General features: G+C 37.1%; 1 protein-coding gene across 4 annotated transcripts in view; it reads left to right on the top strand.

Moving 5' to 3' along the window:
* PDS5B (PDS5 cohesin associated factor B) overlaps positions 1 to 22,815 on the top strand; it is a 101,267-nt gene that overhangs the window by 65,848 nt on the left and 12,604 nt on the right. For all 4 annotated transcript variants that reach the window (XM_042014082.1, XM_042014080.1, XM_042014081.1 and 1 more), the window contains exons 22-29: positions 434 to 502; positions 4,805 to 4,941; positions 9,366 to 9,489; positions 15,037 to 15,241; positions 19,345 to 19,459; positions 19,815 to 19,947; positions 20,761 to 20,880; positions 21,232 to 21,294. In XM_042014082.1, the coding sequence (XP_041870016.1) occupies positions 434 to 502; positions 4,805 to 4,941; positions 9,366 to 9,489; positions 15,037 to 15,241; positions 19,345 to 19,459; positions 19,815 to 19,947; positions 20,761 to 20,880; positions 21,232 to 21,294 (966 nt within the window). The remainder of the gene's footprint in view (positions 1 to 433; positions 503 to 4,804; positions 4,942 to 9,365; positions 9,490 to 15,036; positions 15,242 to 19,344; positions 19,460 to 19,814; positions 19,948 to 20,760; positions 20,881 to 21,231; positions 21,295 to 22,815) is intronic.

Below are 22,815 nucleotides of genomic sequence, written 5' to 3'. Positions count from 1 at the left end.
GATTGGAATGGAAGACTGATTTTTAACTTTTTGAACACTTTTGTATTGATTATAAAGTGATTAATGAACTCGTGCATCATTAGAAATTGCTTGGGGAAAGATACACTGTCTAAAACAGTAAAATGTGCATGAAGTTCCAATCTACTGGATATGGAAAATCTGTAAGTTACGTTCAAAGCAATGGCTATTACACTCTAAAGGAATACTTTTCAGGTAACAACAACAACAAAAAATCCCTTTACTAATCTTAAATTTGCTAATACTTGGATAGTGAGGTATCTCACTTCAGTAGTGGTTACTTCTATAAGATACAGAAGGCATAAAGCTGACCAGGGAATGCTGCAGTATTGTTTTCAGAAGCAAACAGGAAAGAGGAGGTTACAAGTTTTACTGGAGAGTAACAGTGGTGTAACAAATGTAACATTTGGTTTAGCTTCCAGGGAAAAAGACAACAAAACTTTGGGTCCCAGATGAAGAAGTGTCTCCTGAAACCCTTGTTAAAGTAAGTAGCATGTACTATGTTTTCCTCTATATTATGTTTATAATACTTAATAAGTTTTGCTCTTGGGAACGTATTTTTTAATTATTGTTTTATGCATAAATTTACTGCACACATCATTAAATTTTTCGTTAAGCTCTTTATATGTTTAGTTTTGTTTTCTGACACTTAACTGTGATGATATCTGGAGTACTCAAAATAAAATTATTTTTCCTCTCCTCTTCAATGTAGGAGTTAAACACTATAGAAATTTTTTTAAAAGTCTTTAGTTTTTCTCTTGAATTTTTATGACATTCCAAGAAACTTTCAGTGTTGTTTTGGAATAAGAAAAATGGGGTTTGGATTTGTCAGTTTCCTCAAATGAATAAATGTGTTACTAAAATACTAAAAATTGTTTGCTTTTCTCTGTGTGCAATGTGTATTAGGGAAAAACCTGGATTTAAGAAAAAAATCACTTTAAAATGGTGGGGGCTTTGTTTTGGTTCTTTATTTAAAAATGTCATTTCAAGCTTTTTTTTTTGGAGTAAGTGTATTACGTTTTCTGTACTCTGTAATAGATACTGTCACTCAATTTTTCACTGAATTAGAAATAGACTTGCGATGTGGAAAATATATTCTGTATCTGTATTTGGTTTTTAAATGCCCTTCAGAACAGGGATAGATTTTTCACTTCTTTCAGAATGAGATGCTTGTCTTTTGTAGCATGCTCTGTTATATCAGTTGTTTAGTTTCTAATGTCTTTTGAGTAAAGTTGCTCTGGTTTTACTAAGTTCTTTGCCTTCTCTCAAGGTTGTTAAACTCTTCCTAGCAGACCTCCTTCTGTGCTAGTTTAGTAAGTACTTTGGTTTCCAGCTTGGTACAGAACTCATTACTGGAAAGGCTTGATTTTGTTTGGAGTTGATTTGTTATTTTTAGTTGTTTGACTACACAAAGGATATTTTTCATATTTGTACAATTCCATAGTTAGACAGTACACTCAAAAAATTGTTAAAAGAATGAACCTTTGTTTTAATTTAATGAAGTGCTAGTTTTAAATAGACATGATTTCACTTCAGGGGTTGTACATGTAACTTGAAGCAGTAAATATTGTTTTTCTTAATTATTTTAAACGATTTGTGAAGCTGTAATAACTCTTTAAAATGTGCTTTTATGTTGATAAAACTTCTCATACATTTGGCTGTTTGGAAGGGAATTAACCTTTTGATTTATTTGAGGTTGAAGCCAAGCCTGAAAACTGTAAGAAGCATTTATTTGCAGGTGAAAGCAGGTTATTGTGAAAATTGATTTGCAAATTTAATTAGCATTTATTACTACTGAGGAGCATAAACTTAATGTATGCTGCAGGCCATGCCATTAGTTTGTAAATTATTTCTCTTTGATAGTGTATTTTTCTTCACTCTGGTTTTAAAAGCCTCTTTTTCCCTCTGTAACATTATTATATATCTAGTGGGGATTTTAAAACTAGCAAGTTGGAGTATGAAAGTGGGAAGGACTGCTGAAGACTAAATTGTAGTATTGTCCAGCCTAGCAGATGTAGACTGATACAGGAGAGCCTTAGTTTTGGATGCTAAGCTTTAAATGAAAGGATGTCTGCAGAGAAATGTTTCAGTACAGTATTAACTATGACTTGGATTAATGACTGTGTGAGTTAGACTGGAATTCCTGCGCCTGGAACTTGAGTTCTAAAGCAGTAATCTCTCTTGGCAGTGACCTGTGATGAGTACTGTGCTCCATGCAGTGGATTGAGACTCGTGTAGTAGCAGTGATATTTCTTGTTTCCTTCCATATCACCAGAATATAAGAGTTCTCATACTGTTTCTCTAACTATGCTCTAAGTGGACTTCGTTTGATTTTTCACTCCTGCACAAACATGCAGCCTTTGTGGCTCTGAAACCTCAAGCAGTAGAAACCTGAGCCAGCTGCTGTCAAAATGGTGATGTTACAGTAGGAAGACAGTGTTATCTTTTGATATGGTTCTGTCTCATTTTTGCTTTCTTGATCTTTTCATGTTGTGTATAATAATTTTTCATCTTGTAGAAGAATTCTAGGCTCATAGAACACCAATTGAAATGAGGTTCAGACTGGATATAAGGAAAAAACCTGAGAACAGTCATACAATGCAACAGGTAGCAAGAGGTTGCAGATTGCCAAGAGAGCCTGTGCAGTCTTCATTCTTGGAGGGCTTTCGACACCACAGTGCGTAAAACTGAGACCAGTGTGGTGTGATTTCATATCTGACCTTCCTTTGAGCAGGAGATTGAACTGGAGACCTCATAACACTCCTTCCAACTGCAATTATCCTCTAATAGCTACACTATTTGGTTGCAAAGGGAGAATTTAAAACATTACATTAGTCCAAACTCATGTTGTGTTTAACTAAGTCTTCAGGTAATCAGTAGTAGTGACTGGGGGAATTCTTATGCCCTGTACTAATTTCATGGGAATGCTTAATTCTGAATGGTTGCTGGAATGTCATCATATCATCATTAACACCAGCAAAGAAATAGGGAAACTAGTGGGGTCAGACAAAAAATTCTGAAGGAGATGGGATTAGGACTTGACTACATGAAAGGAAGGCTAGAATAGGTTTGGATAATAAAACCAGGGAAAAGGAATTATGGAGGGAATTATTAGAAGCAAAGATTGAAATTGAAATTAGTCAGGGGACGAGGTAGCATGTGACTGTTCCCTGGGTGAATACATCATTTATTTGAAGACCAAGGAGAGCTGGCATATTTCTGTCCTCCCAACAAATGGGAGGCACTTATGGTTACAGGTACTGGTTATGACATGAAAAAAGTGATTTTGTGAGCTGTGAAAAGATCTGATGCTGTTATTGTTGTATTGCAATTATTTATTTGGTTTATTGCTAGTAAAATCTTCTGGTGGATAGTTAGAACTGTTCCAGTGGAAGGCCCTTTGAAAGTGAGGGCAAGACAATTTAATTTCTATTCCTCAGACTCCATTTGCATTTTGGGTTCTGGGGACATCCTACAGCTTGCTGGTGTTACCCAGTGTGGTGGAATAAATGGACTACAGTGCTAAAAAATATACTCACATGTAAGTGGTAGGCCTAGAACTGAGATCTGACAGGACCACTTTGGTCAGTTAGTTGCAAGAAATATATCAAATGTATGATAAATTGAATTTAGTGATATTATGAATGTTTATATAAAAGTTACTGCTTTTTCCAATAATGAGAAAATTTGAAGTTACCATGTAAGTTTTCTAAAGCTTTTGGGTTTTGTTTTGATCTTCAGAGTTCGGTATTTTGTTTTGTTTTTGTTCCCCCCCCCCCCCCCCCACCCCCAAGGATGTCTATGTGATTCAGATGAGCATTTTCATTTTGCTGTCAGAAGATACCCCTCTTTGTTTTCTTTATTGTCTCTGCTGTCATATGAAAGGAAAGTGAAAGGATAAAGGGATTCAAATATGAAAACAAACTTCATCTCCACATTGAAGTTTTATCTTCACTAAAGAAATGTGAAATTATTCAGTGTTTCATATAGTTGCTGGATTCTGCATACTGGCAGAAGCTTGCCTCAAAACACTTGGTGTTTCCATTGACAAAAACAAGTTATTCCAAGTAACCGGCTTTGAGGCTTTTCTTTAAATAGCTGTGAAAAAAATACTCATTACCAGGCTAAGTTATCGTGGTACAGATTGCTACTCTTAACAATCAAAATGTCTAAGTGTTTTTGTCATTTACTTGTCTTAAATTTAAATTCAGGTATTACATAGATAAATAGAGACTATATGGAGATCGTTTAAGCACAGGAATTTAACGCCAAGGTCATGGGTTCAATCCCGGTATCGTCCATCCACTTTAAGAGTTGGACTTGTGGATCCTTGTGGGTCCCTTCGAAGTCAGAGTATTCTGTGAATTATATGAATATATAAAGATGAAAATGTGTTCTACTTTTCGATCCAGTAGTATTTTCTTAGTGAGTATAAACTGTTTTACCTATTTCACAGTATTTAATTGATGTAAGCTCAATTAAGAAAAAGTTTTCAAAGGACAAAATATGTGATTAGTAGAAGAAACAGCTCAAACTTTAACTAAATGTATAATTTTTATTTGCTGTAATACATGTATGAGACTTTCAGTGAAAAGTTGCTGTCTAGCAAGAATGTCTAGTTATCTTTTGGTATTGAAATGATGTTTTGCAGTCCTGACAGGCTTATGTTTGTCCCAGCAGAAAGCACTTGGGAAAGAATACTATGTGATTAAATTAAGATAAAGACTATTTTAAAAATAAGGCTTATGGTATGATCTGACTTTTTGATACCAATTTTTTTTTTCAGATTCAGGCCATCAAGATGATGGTTCGGTGGTTGCTAGGAATGAAGAACAACCACAGCAAGTCCGGAACTTCTACTCTGAGGTTGCTAACAACTATATTACACAGTGATGGAGATTTAACAGAGCAGGGGAAAATAAGGTATGTAACAGATGGTAATGTTTTCATGTCTGTGTTGATGGTGTGGGGAGAGTTTTCGTCAAAGTAGTATGTAAACTATTCTGTTAGACTGCTTAACAATTTATACATCTATTTCATAAGATGTGATGGTAAGCTTGGCTGGGTTCCTATGTAAGTTTGCTGAGTCTCAGGTTTTGTAACACTGTACACACAGCTGAATTTTAGTTTTTATATTCTTGCTTTCATTTATCTCTTCAATAGGCCATTACTCATATTGCAGGAATAAACTGTGCAACTTCCTCCTTCCTACTGAAAATTGGTTTAATTTTTTATGGAGCTTGCTGTTCCTGATCTACCAATTGCTGTGTATGCCAAAGGCCAATAGGTGGGCTTTCTAATAAAAAATAATAGCGTGTTGTATAAACCAGGTGGAAATAGTTAGTACACAAGACTCTTCTGCTTGGAGGCAGGCTAATCCCTTGGGGTCTCTAAAAGTAAAAGCAAGAGGGAAATGTGTAAACAGGATTAAGTCTCAATAAATAATTTACCTCTTAGGTGACTGTTAGGCAACTTGTTTTTCTGGGTGTCTTCTTAATCCTCTGTGGTAGGTAAAGTGACATGTTGTCAGCTAGTGTTGTTTGCCAAACATTGAAAATTTATTTCTACAAAAGCCATTAAGGGCATGGGTGGATTGTGTCAGTATGTGTAAAAAGGTGCTAATTTTCGGGTAGAGTTAATGTTACACGGTAGTTATGCAGATAGAACCCATATTGTATGTGCAAAATTGCAAGCCTGAGAATTGTCTAGTATATTATCTTTGTAGCTACTGTGTAGTCTGTCCTAAAATTCTTTGTAAATAATTGTTTCATAGTTTTATATTCTGTAATATGACCATCTGTGGCAGTTGCCAGGGAGTTGAGTGGCAGTAATTTAGCTTTTCAGCACGACTACTTGGTGCTCATGGTTGGCTTATGCAGTTGTTTATGAATAGATCAGTTCTGTAGACCCTGTGTGTTTTCATGCTTGGAATGATGATTCCTTACTGTGTGTGGTTTAGAAATTTAATTTTTCCACTTCTTTTGTACTCAAAAGTAATAGTAGAAACTTTATATAATGATGTGGTCAGTTCTCCGTTTTTAAATCAAGTTGATGGAGGGCTATGGAGGGATCCTTTCAAGGTAGGGAGAAAGCTGCAGTGATGTGATATTGCTGTGGAGGTGAACCTTCAAGCCCAGAGCATGGAGCTCTGTCTGGGGATGGATGACAAGCCAACAGAGAGCTTATGGGTTAGGACTGAAGAGCAAACTGCTCTGGGTGACGTTGTGGTGAGTGTCTGCTGTGGGACCCCTGACCAGGAAGTGGATGAGGCCTTTAAATGCTGGAAACAACTTCATGTATTGCAGTCTTTGGCCCTCATGGGGAAATTCAACCACTCTGATATCTGCTGGAAGATCAACACAGTAGGGCATAACAATCCAGGGCAGCATCAATGACAACTTTTTGACACAACTGGTAGAGGACCTAATGAGGAGAGGCTCTCTGCTGGGCCTCATACATCCCAACAAGGAGGGGCTTACTGGGGATGTGAAGGTTGAAGGCAGCCTTGGATATAATGACCCTAAGATGGTGGAGTATCAAAATCCTGAGGGCAAGAAGGAGGTCAGAAAGCAAGATCAGTGCTGGACTTCAGGAGAACAGTCTTGGGTCTCTATAAGAACGTGCTTGTTGGATCCCGTTGGATAAGGCCTGGAGGGAAGAGGGTCCCGAGAAAGCCAGTTACCTAGTATTCAAAAATCACCCCTCAATGCTCAAGCGTGGTCGCAGCAGAAAGTCAGGCAGATATTTCAGCAAACCTTACCTGGATGAGCAAGATGCTCCAGGCAAAATTCAAACACACAAGGAGGGATTGAGAACAGCCCTATGGAGTAGTACTTGGGGGCACTGGTGGATGAAATGGTAGATGTGAACCAACAATGTGTGCTTACATCTCAGAAAGCCAGCTGTGTCCTGGGCCACATCAAAAGAAGTGTGGCCAGCAGTTTGAGGGATTTGATTCTGCCTCTTTAGCCCACCCTGGTGAGACCCTAACCCAAAGTACTGCATCCAGCCCCGGGATGTTTCTCAGCACAGGAAACATATGGACCTGGTGGAGCATGTTCAGAGAAGGGTCACAAAAATGATCAGAGGGCTGGAGCTATGAGGAAAGGCTGAGTGAGATGGAGTTCTTCAGCCTGGAGAAGAGAAGGGTCTGGGGAGACCTTATTGTGACCTGTCAGTACTTAAAGGGAGCCTGTAGATAGAAGAAACTTTTTATGGTGAGGGTGATGAAACACTGAAACAGGATGCCCAGGGAGGTGATAGCTGCTCCATCCCTGGAAACATCCAAGGTCAGGTTGGACAGGCCTCCAAGTACCTGCTCATTGCAGGGGGTTGGACTAGATGATCTTTAACAGTCCATTCCAGCCCCAACGATTCTATGGTTGTATGAGGTATACAGAAGGAGGAAGTAGAGATAACCTGGCAGGAATACAGAGAATACCATCTGAGATACAGTTAGGAAAGCCAAATCCCAAATGGGATAAAATCTAGTGAGAAGTGACAAATGCAACCAGAAGAGCTTCTTTAAGTAAATGAGTGACGAAAGGAAGACTAGGGAAAATGTGCACCCACTGCTGAATGAAGCAAGAGCCCTGATGACAGGACATGTATTAATTATTTTGTGATTCCCACTATTGCTTTTCAGGAAAGCTCCAAACTGGTAGAATGGCCATTCCATTGTCTCTGTGAGATATACTGCTTACACTAACAATTACTCTAAAACCTGAAGCACAGGAGATGATGTTTCAGACCTGTTAGTTCTGCGTGGAACTTGCTGACACTTCCTGACCTTAGTTCTTCACCCATTGAGTCCAATAAGGGTATCTTCTTTCTGGCAATGCTTACTGTGTCCCTTCTGTGCAAACCTGATACTGCTCCTTCCAACTTAGAGTAGACTTTGAAAAGAGAAAAATTGTCCATTCAGTATAGAACATAATCTTCTGGATTGTACTTGATATGAGGTCATTCTGTGAGAGTCAATTTTAGTGTTCATGGCTTGCATTTGTCTTTTAAACAATGTTTAATAATTTGCTGAAGATTATTGAATTAAATGAAAATGGCAGGGCTCAGGAGCCATTTGATGCCATTGAGGCCATTAGTCATGTTGTGATCATTGTGATGTTATTGCCCTCATCAGCCATAAATGCTTTTTAAATCTACACAACTCTGCCTTTCTGTGACTGTGTAAGGAATTTCTTACTTTTTTTATTTCAAAGCACGGTTCAGCCTGGAGTCTAAGGTGAAGGCAAGGTCCCACTTGGAAAACAAATCCCTTCTCTTGTTCAGCCTTCACACTTTGAAGTAGTAGGATTGATGACTTTGTTGAATTGCTTTTAAATCAACAACTGATTTCTTTGAAATGTTAGCATGTGTAGGTTAAATTCACCAGCCTTGTATTTTTTTTAATATTGAATTTTATCAATAAGCAGTATCTAAACTACCCTTTCCAGGTCTTTCTTTTTAATTTTATAACTCACAAACAGTCCTACAAAATTCAAGATTATACTTATTTTCTATTTGTAGTTAGGTAGAAGAGCTAGGCTGAATCTTGCATGTCTTTGTAGTAGGATTTTGATTTTAGTCTATACTAAGCAAAAAATAAGAGTGTTTCAGTATCAGAGGACACTAGCAGTATTATTAGAAAGTATTGATATTAGATATGATCTGCATTTTTTCTTAAACTAAAGCTCACCAAGAGTAAAATTACTAAAAAGGTTTAGGAGTTTAGAATGTCATAGTTTTGTGCTGTAGAAAATTTGCCACACATCTGATATACAACATTTTTAGTGGTTGCATCCAAAAGACACTTTACTATTGTCTTAAAATAAAATTCACTCAGTCATGTATTACAGTGTCTAGTTAATCTTAATTTATGTTGGCCTGAAACATAATTTTGAGCTAGAAAAGTTTGGCACTTAGGGGACTAGAAATGGGCTGGCACTTCTTTAGCAGGACTGCCCTGCTGAAGGAGGACCAGCAAGCTGAACAGAAGTATCTTACTGCTAAACATGGTCTCTGAGGGGCAGTATGGACTGTCCTGGCTCAATACACAGCTAGAACTGTTTCACACCCATGTGAAACTTTTAGGAGGTTTGAAGGAAGATTTTTATTGCCAAGCTGGGACCAGGTAATGGTAATGTGGTAATAGGCTGTAAAATGTGGTGTCATGAAAATTACTTTGAGTTTGAAATTGCTTCTGCTGGCATGGGGGTGGTGGCTAAGTTCACAGAAACTTCTTTCTAAGTACTTGTTTTTCAGTGATGCAAACTTACTGACTTCATTCAGTCAAATAATTACATAATTTTTTTTACTAATTAACCTTCACAATCCATGTGCTTGTTTTTCAGTAAACCTGATATGTCTCGCTTACGGCTGGCTGCAGGGAATGCTATTGTGAAGTTGGCACAAGAACCTTGTTACCATGAAATCATCACCTTAGAGCAATACCAGCTGTGTGCACTAGCCATAAATGTAAGGAAATTTGTTGGGAGTTGCGGGTTATCAGCAGATGTATATTGTTGTATGTTATGTATATTTCTGTGAATCTGGTTTTATGTAAAACATTCAGCCTTGGCATGAAATTATTTTTCCACTACGTAATCCTGAAAACTCATTTTGGATGAGAATTAGATCTATAGTACCGGGCTGTCCATTGGGGGAGTACTAACTTAGAGCAGTCAAATGTTAGAATATTGATAAGCTGAGAAATGCAGTATGTATTTAAGTAATACCCCAGCTGCATTATGACGTTACTAGAAGCTGAAATGAGATGATGTAAAGTATGTTGAACTGTGGTGACAACAGTGACCTTGGTTTCTCAGTAAAATTTCTTGGGTAGAATATATTTGGAATGCAGAGGTCTGCAAAGATAATTAGCATCCTTCAAATATTAGAAGAAATAGGGAGAGATTCCTTAGTAGATGCTGGAATTTTCATCCTTGACTTCTGCCTGTTAGCCTATAGTAAGAAAGTAACTCTCAAATTGTAAGTAGAGATACAGGGATCCTGTCTATTTCTGGCTTGTAGACTTAGCAAATTGTACAGAAATTGTTTCACACCCCAAGAGTAAGGTGGTCATGAAGGGACTTCTGTTGGTGTTATTCGTGTAACTGCTGGTGTTCTCCTGGCTTTCCAGAAGTCAAGAAATCCTCTGGAAGGAATCCTGTCCAGAAAATACCAGCAGTAGTAATGATATTCCATTCTAGACCCTAATTCCTGTGCCTGGCTAAAGCTTTAAAAGCTGCAACCCATTTTAAATGTCAGAAGACTTTAAATTGGCATTTAATATTAAGAAATACAGGGTATGGCTCCTGTGTGGATATTGTTTATTTTCATAGGGAGTATCTTTTTTAGTTTCTTAAGTTGCTTGGAGTTGGTTACAGTTAGGCTAGAAAAATCATTCCTGTACCAGAGTAGGACAATCTGTATTAGGCTTGTATATTGTTTTAACTATGTTTATGTGGATTTTAAGCTTCTGTATTCCTATGGAAAGGAGCCCTTATTCAGTTCCCAAATGCTAAGAAAAACAAGAGAAATGGAACAAAGCTTTAAACTACTTAAGCAGATGAAATCTAGCAAAAATGCAGCAGGAATTCAGTGGTAGTAACTGAAGGTCTTTACACCCAAAGCAAAGCCTGATACTTTTCAGTTTTCATATTCCAAAACTGAATATAAATGTTAATCTTGTCTCAAAACGAGTTTTAAAGATCTTTACAGTTCAGAACAAAACTAGTCGAGAGAAAAATAGGCACTTAATGTAATGACAAATAAGTTCTGTCTCTGCTCTGGAAAGGATATTTGAGCTGGATAATGTCATGCCAAACTGGCCTTGTCAATGTAGTATTTGCACGTTCTGTTTTCTTGTGAACCCGGTGATCAAAATCTGTTCATTTCTTCAGTCATTTCCCTCCTGCCGCAAATCTTTCTTTATTGCAGATGTTAACCTTGTAGTTCCTATCAGAATTTTGCTTCATTGTTTTGATACTCTTTTCAGTATGTTAAGTGCAGGCTCTTTGCCCTCCATTTCATCACTATCTCTCACTTTTATCACCTATTTTCCAACTGTAACAGTCTTAACTGTTTGTGGATATTCTAACAGATGTGTTGTCACCTTTTTTGTGTCTAATGCTTACTTTCCCTGAATTTTCAAAAGGGAATTTTGAGAGACTGAAATTAGAACGCAATAGGGTTATCAACACTTATAAACCAGTTAGTATCACATTTTACTATAGCATTATAGCATGCTTTGAATCGGAAGCAACCCATAACTATCATCTCATTAAACTCCCCTGCTGTGGTCAGGGACACCGTCCCACTAGGCCAGATTGTTTAAAGCCCCATCCAACCTGGCCCTGAACATCTCCAATGATGGGGCATCCACAAGTTCTCTGGGCAACATGTTCCAGTGTCCCACCACCCACACTGTAAACAAATCTCTTCCTTATGTCCAATCTAAACCTCATCTCTTTCAGTTTAAAGCCATTGCTCCAGAGCTGGACATAGCACTCCAGATGGGGGTCCCATGAGAGGAGAGTAGATGTTGAGAATCCTCTCCTTGGCCGCATTGGCCACTCTCCTTCTGGTGCAGCCCAGGACACGGTTGGCTTTCTGGGCTGCAAGCTCATGTCCAGTTTTTCATCCACGAGTGACCCCAGTCCTTCTCTGCAGGGCTGCTCTCAATCCCTTCATCCCTCAGCCTGTATGGATACTGAGGATTGCCTGGAGCCAGGTGCAGGACCTTGCACTTGGAGCTCTTGAACCTCCTGATGTTCCCCTGGGCCCAGTGCTCAAGCCTGTCAAGGTTCCTCTGGGTGGCATCCCTTCCCTCCAGTGTATCAACTGCACCACTTGGTTCAGTGTCATCCACAGTCTTTTTGAGGGATGTTCTGAACCCTCCTATCTGTGTAATTAACGAAGATGAACAATGCCAGTTCCCGTATTCCCCCCGAGCATGCCACTTGTTACTGATCTTCATTTGGACATTGATTTTTTGGACTGTAATCCTTTGGACATGGCCATCCAGCCATTTTCTTATCAGTTGAGTAGTTCATCTCTGAAACCCATATACAATGTTGTGTATGACTGTGTCAAACCCCTTATGGAAATCCAGGCAGGTGACATAAATTGCTCATCCCTTATCCATTTGCACATTCACTTCACTGTAAAAGGTTAGACCAGTCAGACATGATTTGTCCTTTGTAAAGCCATGTTGGGTGTCTTTAATCCCCTCCCTGTGGATATTCATATGCTCTGTCATCACTTCCAGGAGAATCTGTTCCGCTGTAGTATCATTTCTGTCACTTTTCCCTCTTCATTTATTGATATTTCTTTGCCTTTTGTGACTTTCTAAGTTGTTTTCTAGAATTTAGATTGTAAGCTCTGTCACGTCAGGAATTTTACCTTTCATTTTCACAGCAGCTCCTAATGGATTTTGAATACTTACAAATAACTTTTCTAGATGTTTTTGAGGTCTTCTTCAGTTTCCTTTCTCACTGTCAGTGGAGGTGCTCACATGCAGAGTAGCTGTAATAGCTTTAATGACTTTTTCACTTAAAAGTGGTACTGTATTGAGCTTTTTTTTTTTCTGAGATTTCACATGTGCACATATGCATACATATATTTTTATGCTTAGAGTGGCTAGTATGAGAATCTGTTTCTTGAGGGTAGATACTGATTACTCTAAAAGTTTATTTATTCTTAACAATTTCAAGTCTAGCCACAAATTAGGTGACACAAATTAGGCCAAATCTGGTTTTGTGTTATTTAATTCACAGCAAAGGTTCTTTAAGTGGGCAGATCAGAAAATAGATTAAACAAAAGGAAAAAGCTTACTTTTTAAGTCCTGCAATGGTTGCACGGCTTCTGCTGTGGTTCTGTGCTGGTGGTTTTTTTTCCCTCTGGTGCTGCCATTTTGTATTGTATAATGATTGGAGTGCAGAGCAGATAACTAAATTTTGTCACTAATTACTGTATGAAAGTGGCAGTGGTAAGCAGGGGCTTTATGATGATGAAATGCATGTAATTTTAGTTATTTTAAAATAAGTTGCATATGTATTTGGCCAGTCTTATAACGTTACCAGCAGTTGACTTCTTTGATGTCCAGAAGAAATTTTGATGTCAGCAGAGCTTCATATTGAAAGAGAGTGAAAAATAATTGAGGATAGTACTTCAGTGTTTAACAGCCTTTAAGATCAGATTTAAGATCTGATAAGCTTTGCTGTTGAAAATACAATTTAATTGGATTTAGAATAAATCTTGTAGCTTGCTTAAGTTTCATTTGTTTAAAAAAATCCCAGAGCTTTCTCAGTTTTCTTTGTTAACTCAAGTTGGTGTAATTGATGAATCAGAGCTATGTCTGTGTGATACCTGATGCTTTACAAGTATGTGTTTTTTAATACTTTTAAATGGTGAACTTCTGATGAATTGGCAGAAACATAGATATATAAAATGGGATTAATTTATGGAGTTTGTGTATGCTGTTAAAAATAGCATACCTTAGTTAAGTTTTGTCCCCCTTCTTCTTAGTGAGCTAGTGTAGCTCAGTCAGATTTAAGGTTATTCCCAATATTGAGAGATAAATTATAATCATTCCAATTGGCCACGCAATGCCATCAGTAACAACAAACTACCTCCCTTGTCCTCTGAGGCAAAGAGGAGATGTTTCCCTGCTGAAAACACCAACTAGGCATCAGTCTCTTCTAAGCTTCCTAAAGGCATTAGACTTAGGTGATACTGAGGAAGAAAAGAGGGCTCTATCTTAGCCTCCTGTGGGCAGTGGGTTTGCTAGAAGGAGGCAAAAGATGTTGAGCAGATCTCATGGTTTGGGTTTGTGGGCTTGGGTTGCTTCAACTCTGGCTACAGTGGATGTTTCAGGGTTTCAGTCCGTAGAGAGGGAATATTGCTTGAAGTGCAGAAAGGAGAAAATGGGGCTTGATTTAAAAAAGTGTTTTCGGGATTTCATTTTTGGTGGGGGAAGAGGGAGGCTTATTTTATCTATTACATGATCTCTTTTGATGCCATTTGCAAATTTAGCAGAGCCCATGGTTAGGTTTTGGCTCTGCACTTCCAGTTGACTGATAACTGGAAACCTTCTTCGATTCTTTCTGACTTCAAAACTGTCATTTGACTAAAATAACTGCTAACTCCTGTTAAAGCTTTTTTTCTTTACGTTTAGAGGTAAATCTTTCCTCTTGACCTCTTTTTGGCAGGTTAAATATGCCAAGCTGTTTTGGTGACCTTGTTTACCTTAAGCTTTTCTGTATGTTTTCTTCAAACTCTTTTCTACATGTGTTTTTGTTAAGCTCCCTTGTCCTGTGTTAGTAAATGGTTTGTGGTATGTACATAAGAAACAAAACTAAAGTTTGTGCCTTTTCTGGAAATATGTTGCTTAATCAACTGTAAAACTACAATTCATATTATTTTACTTTGTGTTGTTTGGCAGCTGTTAGACACAGGTAATTATCTTCTGTGGTCAGTTGTAGTGCATAGGTTTCCACAGTATAATGGAAAGGCTTGGTACTCTATTCAGTGTTTCACCTTATTTGGTAATTCTGTTGAATTTTATTCAGTTTTTATTATTAATGTCTTGATGAAAATGTGTGAAATCATAGCAGTAAAATTAACATGTGGTGGTTACTGGTGGCTAAAATATTTTCATGCAGATTTTTGACTTTGGTTTTACAAAGCAAGTGACCCAACTGTAAACAATTTCAGTAGCTCCATGCCTTAGTACTGTGCTAAATTATGCCTTGGGTCCTGAGTGCAACATCTTCTTGCACAATTTCTTAGCTCTTCTTCTGAACTTACAGGAAGCTTCAACTGATGAGTTCAGTTAAATTGCTCTGAATTGGCATTAAAAAAACCCCTTGCAATTCCTATGTTTCAGTGGCTTCAAGGTCTAATTGATTTTGGCGTATTTACCTGAGCTTCCATGCTTTATTTTACAGTCTATATTGCTTTCAGAAAAGTTTACTGTTATCTTTTTTGGTTTTGCCTTTTTTTTTTTTTTTTTTTTAATAGGATGAATGTTACCAAGTGAGACAAATATTTGCTCAGAAACTTCACAAAGGCCTTTCTAGACTACGGCTGCCACTAGAATATATGGCTATTTGTGCACTGTGTGCAAAAGATCCTGTGAAAGAGAGAAGAGCTCATGCTAGGCAGTGCCTTGTGAAGAACATAAATGTCAGAAGGGAATATCTGAAGCAACATGCAGCAGTTAGTGGTAAGAGAATAGAAGTCACTCTTTGGTACAAGTGCTATAGTTCAAATATGAATGTGAGTAGTCTGAAAACATTGATGGTTGTCTGTTTTTATACACAGAACCACTGTAAATTTGATTTGGAGGTATCTAATGAAAACTGAAAACTTCCAGGTTTTCTGATTTCCTTTTGTCCAGATTTTCTTTTGATTTTTCTTTGTCAGGCACTGCTCAAAACTTCTGAGTTTTGTTAAAAACGTACAAATGCTTATGCGTAAATATATTGGAACTGAAGTAATTTTCCAAGGCAGTTATGTGTACTGTTTGAACTTAATAATGTTAATAATGTTCTAAGTGACAATGATTAATTTTACTTCAGCAATTACTAATACATAACTTTAATATGTAAATAGACTGTCCTTGCACTCCTGTATTGAGTAGCATCTTGTGTTATGCTGGCAAAGGGCTATATTTGTAGGCACTTCAGGATGAGTTTATGCAATTCTTTCTTTTCAGTGCCAGCAGTCTGATTGTGGGAATGCTTTGGAAGTTATTATGGACTCACGTCAGCTATTTTTCTTTTCTTAAATCAGCCCTTTTGACTTAAAACTACACATGTACAGTATTACAGCACTGGTACATGGTCATAGGAAAAAATAGGCCTTTATGAAGAGCTATAGCATTTTTGAATAAAGGGTTTTGAAAGTTTTGTTTCTTTGAAAGAGTACTGATGGTTTGACCTTTGTGAAATGAAGAGGATTTTTTCATGGTTTTAGCCTAAACCAGACCTGTTACGTGAATCTGATCTCAGATGCTGTCAGATAACTGATTTCCTTCTGTTTATGAATCATTTTATATTAGCCATGTCAGTCAGTCTTTCTTAGTCCCCTTAGACTTCGATCAGAGAATAAGTCTGCAGACAAATCCTTTTGTGTATTGTTAATGAGTTAAAGAAAAAAGTGGTACTTTTCTCCCACTCAATAACATGTAAAAAAGAAAAAAATATTGAATACCTCTAAGTCATTTTAAGACTATTACCCCTGAAAGTTGAAAACTCTTTTTAGCTATGTAGACAGAAAATACAAGAATTCTCATATGTTTAAAATAGATGTTGCAAAGTTGCTATCAAAAATCTGTGCAAGAAATTAAGAGGAACCTAGGTGTGTGTGATTTTCTTTATCCAGTAGGACCTCAAAGTGTGCCTGATAAATTCTTTTCTTGTTGAAATAAATGAGTGATGCCATTGATTTGACATGTGCTATAATGCATGGGGAGTCTGGATTAAATATAGATTGCAGGATTTTTTGAGGATTCCAATGTTAACTTTGTGCCATTCAGATTTACCAGTCTGAGCTTTCAGCAAATAAAATGTCTTGAACTGTTTGTATCCTAAAATACCCATATTGGAGCAGGTCAGCCAAAGCTCAGTTCTGGAAATAACACGACATTTAAATGTGTGGCTCCCTCTGCCACTCTCCCTGCTGACCATGCAGTAACTCAGGGTAGCAATGATGGTAGTACTTCCATTGAAAATCTGCATCCTTGATTATTGCAGCTATTTATCTGAATCTATAAATGTGTGATGTTGTTACACGTTTTGTCTTGAAAACTTCTACAGGTGAGGAGGATATCTGTTGGACATTTTGGGGGAGATTTCAGTATTTGTTGAAAATATGGTAGATATACCCTGCCTGAGGAAAACTTTTTAAAGACTGGTACTAGACATATGACTCTTTCTTCCACACTGGCCTTTTATAGACTGGCAGAAATTATTCTTGGCCCTCTTAAATCCTCTAAATGCTATTCAGAGTGGAAGCCACTCAAGAAGAGATTTATTTTGATTGTGTATCTCTTACTAGTTTCATCTGGGTAGAGATGTGCCTTGCATTTGAATTTTTGTGTTCTCATGATGGGCTTTTACTTGAAAGTCAATAAGCAGAAAAATTACAGGAGTAAGGATATATATATATTTTTTTTTTTTTAGCAAGTTTTCTTCCTAAAAGCTCATAAAGGGCTCTTGTGAAGGGTTTTGGCACATTGTAGTTTTATGTGCTGGTAGGAAAGCCTCCCTACCTTTCAGGTAGTGTCTTCTTTCATCAGAGATAAAAGTTCTATTTTTTTTTCTATTTTTTTTCTACTCTTTTTTGTCATGACAGGGGTTAAATATAATATGTATCAATATTTATTCTTTTCCTGTTTTGTCTGGAACTAGTTCATTTTATTTTCCAGACTCAGTTGGAATTATTGTTATAGTTATATGAGAAATTGTCCAAGGCAGGAAGTTACTGAAAGATGGAGTTTATGAGCTCTTGATGAGCATTCTATTGAAGTTGCTAATTAGTACAAATAATAGTGGGTTGGTTTGTCTGCGGCATGTCTAAGGCAAGCCAGTTTTGCTAGTGCTCTGAAGTCGTAATTATGTTTTTTTCCTTCCCTGCCACATCTTTATTTTTTTGTTTAGTAATGTGAACGGCTGCTGGCTAAAATGCAGGACAGTGCTTGAAGAAGTAAAGGATGTTTTTAAAATTTATAGTGCAGTGTCAGTTGAAACACTAAAAACTGCTTTGCAAAGTACACTGGATTTCAATTACATAAATACAGCTTGAAATAGGAAGACATTGGGTGAATTTATATACTATATATATTTTATGTAGACTCTGCATTACCCCTATTTATGCACACCTCTGAGAAAGGGATAGATTAAGACTTGACTTATGCATGACAATTATTTTGTTAGCTTTGTAAAATCTACAATAATGGTGTATTTTGTTTGATGTGCACCATATTTGTCAAGCACATCTCATATGAATACATATATTGGAGGAAAAAATGTTAGTGTTGTAATGTATTTTCAAATCGTTTTCAAATATATATTAGTGTATATAATGATTTACAAATGTTTGGAGTTACTCATAAACGAATATGGGATAGGTAAAAGTTTACTGAAAGGTTTTCCAGACTTGGTCATGCATTTACTATTGCAAAATGTGGGGTTTCAAAAGCAGAGCTAGGAATTTCCCTCCTTCCTTCATATGTACATTCAAGTCATGTCAATACTATGGTATTGCATTTGCCACAAGCACTGAAGGTCAGATGCTTGTGCCATAGCAATGTACATGGAATACCAGGATGCCTTCCCTTTCCCATTGTCTTGCCTGTTGCACAGGGTACAGGTTAGTAACTTAGGTGTGCTGATTTCTCTCAGGCATTAGACTAAAGAAAGCAGTGTGGATGTTTGCTGAAAAATGTTTTTTCACTGTTGTTGTACAACTTGTCCTTCTGTTGTCCTTGCCCCTTAGGCGATGATGTTTGAGGTGCTGGAGTTCACGCTCATGGTGTTGGTTGGGTCAGGGAATCTGTTACCTTATGGAAGGTGTATTCTGTGATAGCAGCTCTGAGAGGGTCATTGGCAACAACCCTTACTTTTTGAATCCCCAAGGGGAATAGGCCTTCAGACTGTCATGATGGAGAAAAGACTTTCTTGCAGTCCTTACTTAGGATTACTTGAAAGTCTCAGAGGATGCTAGAAAAAAATTTGAATGCTTTGAATCTCACAGTACAGTTGTGCTGCTCCGTTTAGGTGGGATTGAGCCTTTCAGACTGTACTTTGGTACAGCTTTCATGTGACCTCCCACTCCACTTGAAACAGATACTGTGGCAATTTGTCTGCAAAGCCCCTGCAGAAAGCCTTTGTTTGTTCTCTGGACAGCAGGGCTGGACACTGCAATGTCTTAAGAAAGAGTAGCAGCTTATCCTGCAGTTGTGCTGGTCTCACGTCTTGCAGTTAACATGGATTTTGTGATCCATCCTCACTTCTGCTTTTCAAAGTCCTTCAGAATACAGGCTTTTAACTGAGGAAAGGATTGGGAGTAGGAGGTGACTGTAGCTGTATCTCAAAATAGCTAGAAGACATGCAACCCTGAGTGAGAGATACTTAAAACCTTAATTCTTGCATGGATGAAACATATGCACATCACCCATGAAATGGAACATCATAGAGAAATGATAGGCCCGCATGTGTTTATACTTTAATGCATGCTGACCTCAAAATCTGCCCTCTCCTCTTTGGCAGAAAAGCATACTTCTTGGTATGTAGTTTTTTGATGCATCTTTCTTCTGCTTTTCAGAGAAACTGTTGTCACTTCTACCAGAGTATGTTGTTCCTTATACTATCCATCTTCTAGCTCATGACCCAGATTATGTCAAAGTCCAGGACATTGAACAACTCAAGGACATTAAAGAGTAAGACCACTTTTAATAGTGTTATTTCCAACTTTATTCTAAGTGGAATTTTAACTCACTGTGGTGCCCTGTTACACAGTCCAGTGTGCATAATAATGCCAGTTACTTCTGTAAAATATTGAGAGAAATAGTATAGATGCTTTTTTAGTGCTTGCTCTGTGATATTTTATATAGGAACCCTTCACCTTTTGCTCATCTTTATTTCATTTTTCCAAAAGAATTGTTTTCCCAGAGTTAGACTGGTTCAAATTCATAATACTAGTAAAAGCTGGACTAAATCACTTTCTCAAATGTGCTTTTTAAAGGAATTTCTCTTGTACTTTGATTCATGCGGGATACTGTGTTTCTCCTTTAGGTGCCTGTGGTTCATACTGGAAATATTAATGGCTAAAAATGAAAATAACAGTCATGCATTTATCAGAAAAATGGTAGAAAATATCAAACAGACTAAGGATGCTCAAGGACCAGATGATCAAAAAATGAATGAAGTAGGTGATACTTTTTGATTGGAAATTGCATTTAATTCTGGCCTGCTAATGGAAAGGAGTTGCTTTTTGTTTATACACCAACTTCAAAATTTCTTTCAATAGAATTGTATGTATGAAATGATATTTTATATACTGTAATGTTTATATTTATTTTAGTTTAGATGGCAGTTATTTTCCTGTGCTTCAGTAATTCTTGCACATTTGCAAGGGAGTCATAATAGTTTTCAGTTCTTCTGTTTCTGTCTCAGTAAGACTACTGAACGCTAAATAGATATAAACTATAAAATTGACTGTTTAAATCATCTGCTAAAGTGCTTTTTAGTATTTAATTTCCGAAGTGCAAGAGTAAACTTAATAGAGGAAGAAAAATACATTAGAAATCTCTGGTGTGTATTGTGTAGTGCATGTATCTAACCTTTTTTTGGTGGTTTTAGCATCACATAATGTTGCGATTTATCACTCTTCTGCTTTTCCCTCAGAGATGATTTTTGGGTAGTGGGTGGGTGGGATATGTGTGTTCATTCAATTAGCTTTGTCTTAGAAACTATGGCAAGCACTATTCTTAAGTATAGAAAGATCATGAAAACAAACTGTCTTCAGCTGTTAGACTTAAAATGCTTTTGCCTTTACTGTCTGTGTTTCAGTATCCTGAGAGACACTGTTTAAGATGCAGGCTAATGTTAAATGTTTAAGATGATTGCTTTTAAACAGTGATTTCTTGTGCTCCTGTGCACAAAAGATACACTATCTTTTGTCAAGATTTGCGATGAACTTCTAAAGTGTTATTTGATTTTTAAATTTTTTTATTTACAGAAACTATATACAGTCTGTGATGTAGCAATGAATATCATTATGTCAAAGAGTACAACATACAGTTTGGAATCCCCTAAAGACCCTGTACTTCCAGCCAGATATTTTACTCAACCTGACAAGGTATAGCTTGGCATTTAATTTTTCTTGAGATAAGTCTGTTTAAATATTTGTTAGTTGTAATTCAGTGTTGTTTTTCTTAAATATTTCTTGTAGCTTCAGACTTCTCCCTCTTATATTGTAGTTGAAAATGCGTGTATATGTTTTTATAAATATATTATATATGTGTGCACACTCCAATTTCTCTTCCCCCCCAGTCTTCCTTCCTCCATATTACTGCTCTGGTTTAAAAACTCAAAAGCATAAATGATGTAAATAAAATCTTGCAGTGCAGTCTCCAGAGTGTGTGTATCTACATCTATCTCTTGTTCACTGATTATTGCTGTAATTTCTCCCACCCCCTTTTTTTTTCAGAATTTCAGTAACACCAAAAATTACCTTCCTCCGGAAATGAAGTCATTTTTCACCCCTGGAAAGGTAGGTGTGGTGTGGGGGGGGTTGGATTTTTTTTGGTGCTGTGTTTGCATTCTGCTTTGTCTTTTTTTTGGGGAGTGATAGTTTTGTTTGTTTGTTTTCTTTGTGTTTTTTTGTGGTTGTTTTGTTTTTTAAAGAAAACTAGCATGTAATTAATGAAACTCTGTGTTTAAGAGAACAGATTGTTTCTGGGTATAGAGAAAGAGATGGGTAGAAGAGAAATCTGCTACTGTCTGTACTGGGTTGTGGCGACAGTAGGCAAAGCCTGTTGTCTTTAAAAGGAGAGAGTCCAAGAAACCCCCAATATAACCCATAATATTTGTCAAGTTTACAAAATAGTTAACCTTTTTAGACTGCAGAAGACTACAGTGTTGCATACAAAGTGACAGCTATGGAAAACTAACAAAATATTTTAAAAATCACATGTTTAATCTTTGGCAAAGCTGAATACCATTTTACAGTATCTTATAAGATAACTGACTGTTCTATAGTTTTGTTAATTTGTTCTTTCAGAATACGCGTGTATTAAATGGCAGTGTTCTTTCTTCACTAAAACTAAACCCAGGTACTCTTCAGAATAAAATTAAAATCTGGTAAAGGAAGTGACACACTGTGGTTTTCATCTGGATTAATGCGTCCTGTTCTAGATGACAAAGAACATTAATTTCTTACCTTGAGAAAGAACGAAATTGCAGCATCTTCATTACCCTTAACTTTGCTAATGAAGCCTTAGCTGTCAGTAACTTACTAATAAAGGAGCAATGCAAGCTAGGAAAAGAAGCAGATTTCTCTTCGAGAAATTGAAAGTCAACACTTATGGATTGGAATAGATCATCACTGAAATTCTTTTGAATCCTAAGTTAACTTTTATTTTTAATTTCTAGTGCCAGGTACTCTAGCTCTTCTTGTGTTGATTTGAAACTTTGTAACAAACAGGAGAGGTGTATTTGACCACCAGAATTTTCAGTTTCTTCACTATCACAAGAGGAACATGAAATGAAAGTTGGTCTGGGGAGTCTTATTTTTGCAAGTGGAAGACTGGCTTGGGTGGGTGTTAGTGGAGTGGGTATAAGCAGGGAACACTGAGAGCAGGAAGGCTTTGAGTGTAGGTTCTGTGGCAAGGGAGCAGCTGGTAGTGCAGGCCCTGTTAGTCCCTCCTTAGTACGAAGTCAGTTCAGTGTGAATTTGAAAATCTCTTTGCTTTCAAGCTCTTTCAGCATACACTTACTGATTAACATTTAGTTCTAAACTAATAGATGCAAATTGTTAAGCTGAATTTAGTTCTCCAAGGTTTATTTTTGGAAAGCATATGCTATTTTTTTTTTTTTTTTTGCTCAGTGCAGAATGAGTCTTTGTAAGTATAAAATTCCCCTCTGGTTTTAAAAGTATAACTAGAACTTCTATGGTCCACAGCTCTGAGAAAGAAACACTCCAGGCTGATATGATGTGCATGTTGAACTTTGTGTAGCTGTCACTAACTGCAGACATAGCTAGAATCTAATATTGAAGGAAAAGATGGGTAGT

This window comes from Corvus kubaryi, unplaced genomic scaffold (genome assembly GCF_017639235.1).
Source record: "Corvus kubaryi isolate FWS band 111438036 unplaced genomic scaffold, C.kubaryi_AGA036_p1.0 split1-65, whole genome shotgun sequence".
Lineage (NCBI taxonomy): Eukaryota > Metazoa > Chordata > Aves > Passeriformes > Corvidae > Corvus > Corvus kubaryi.
Note: the sequence above shows the minus strand (reverse complement) of the source record. Positions and strands in the feature narration are given on the sequence as shown.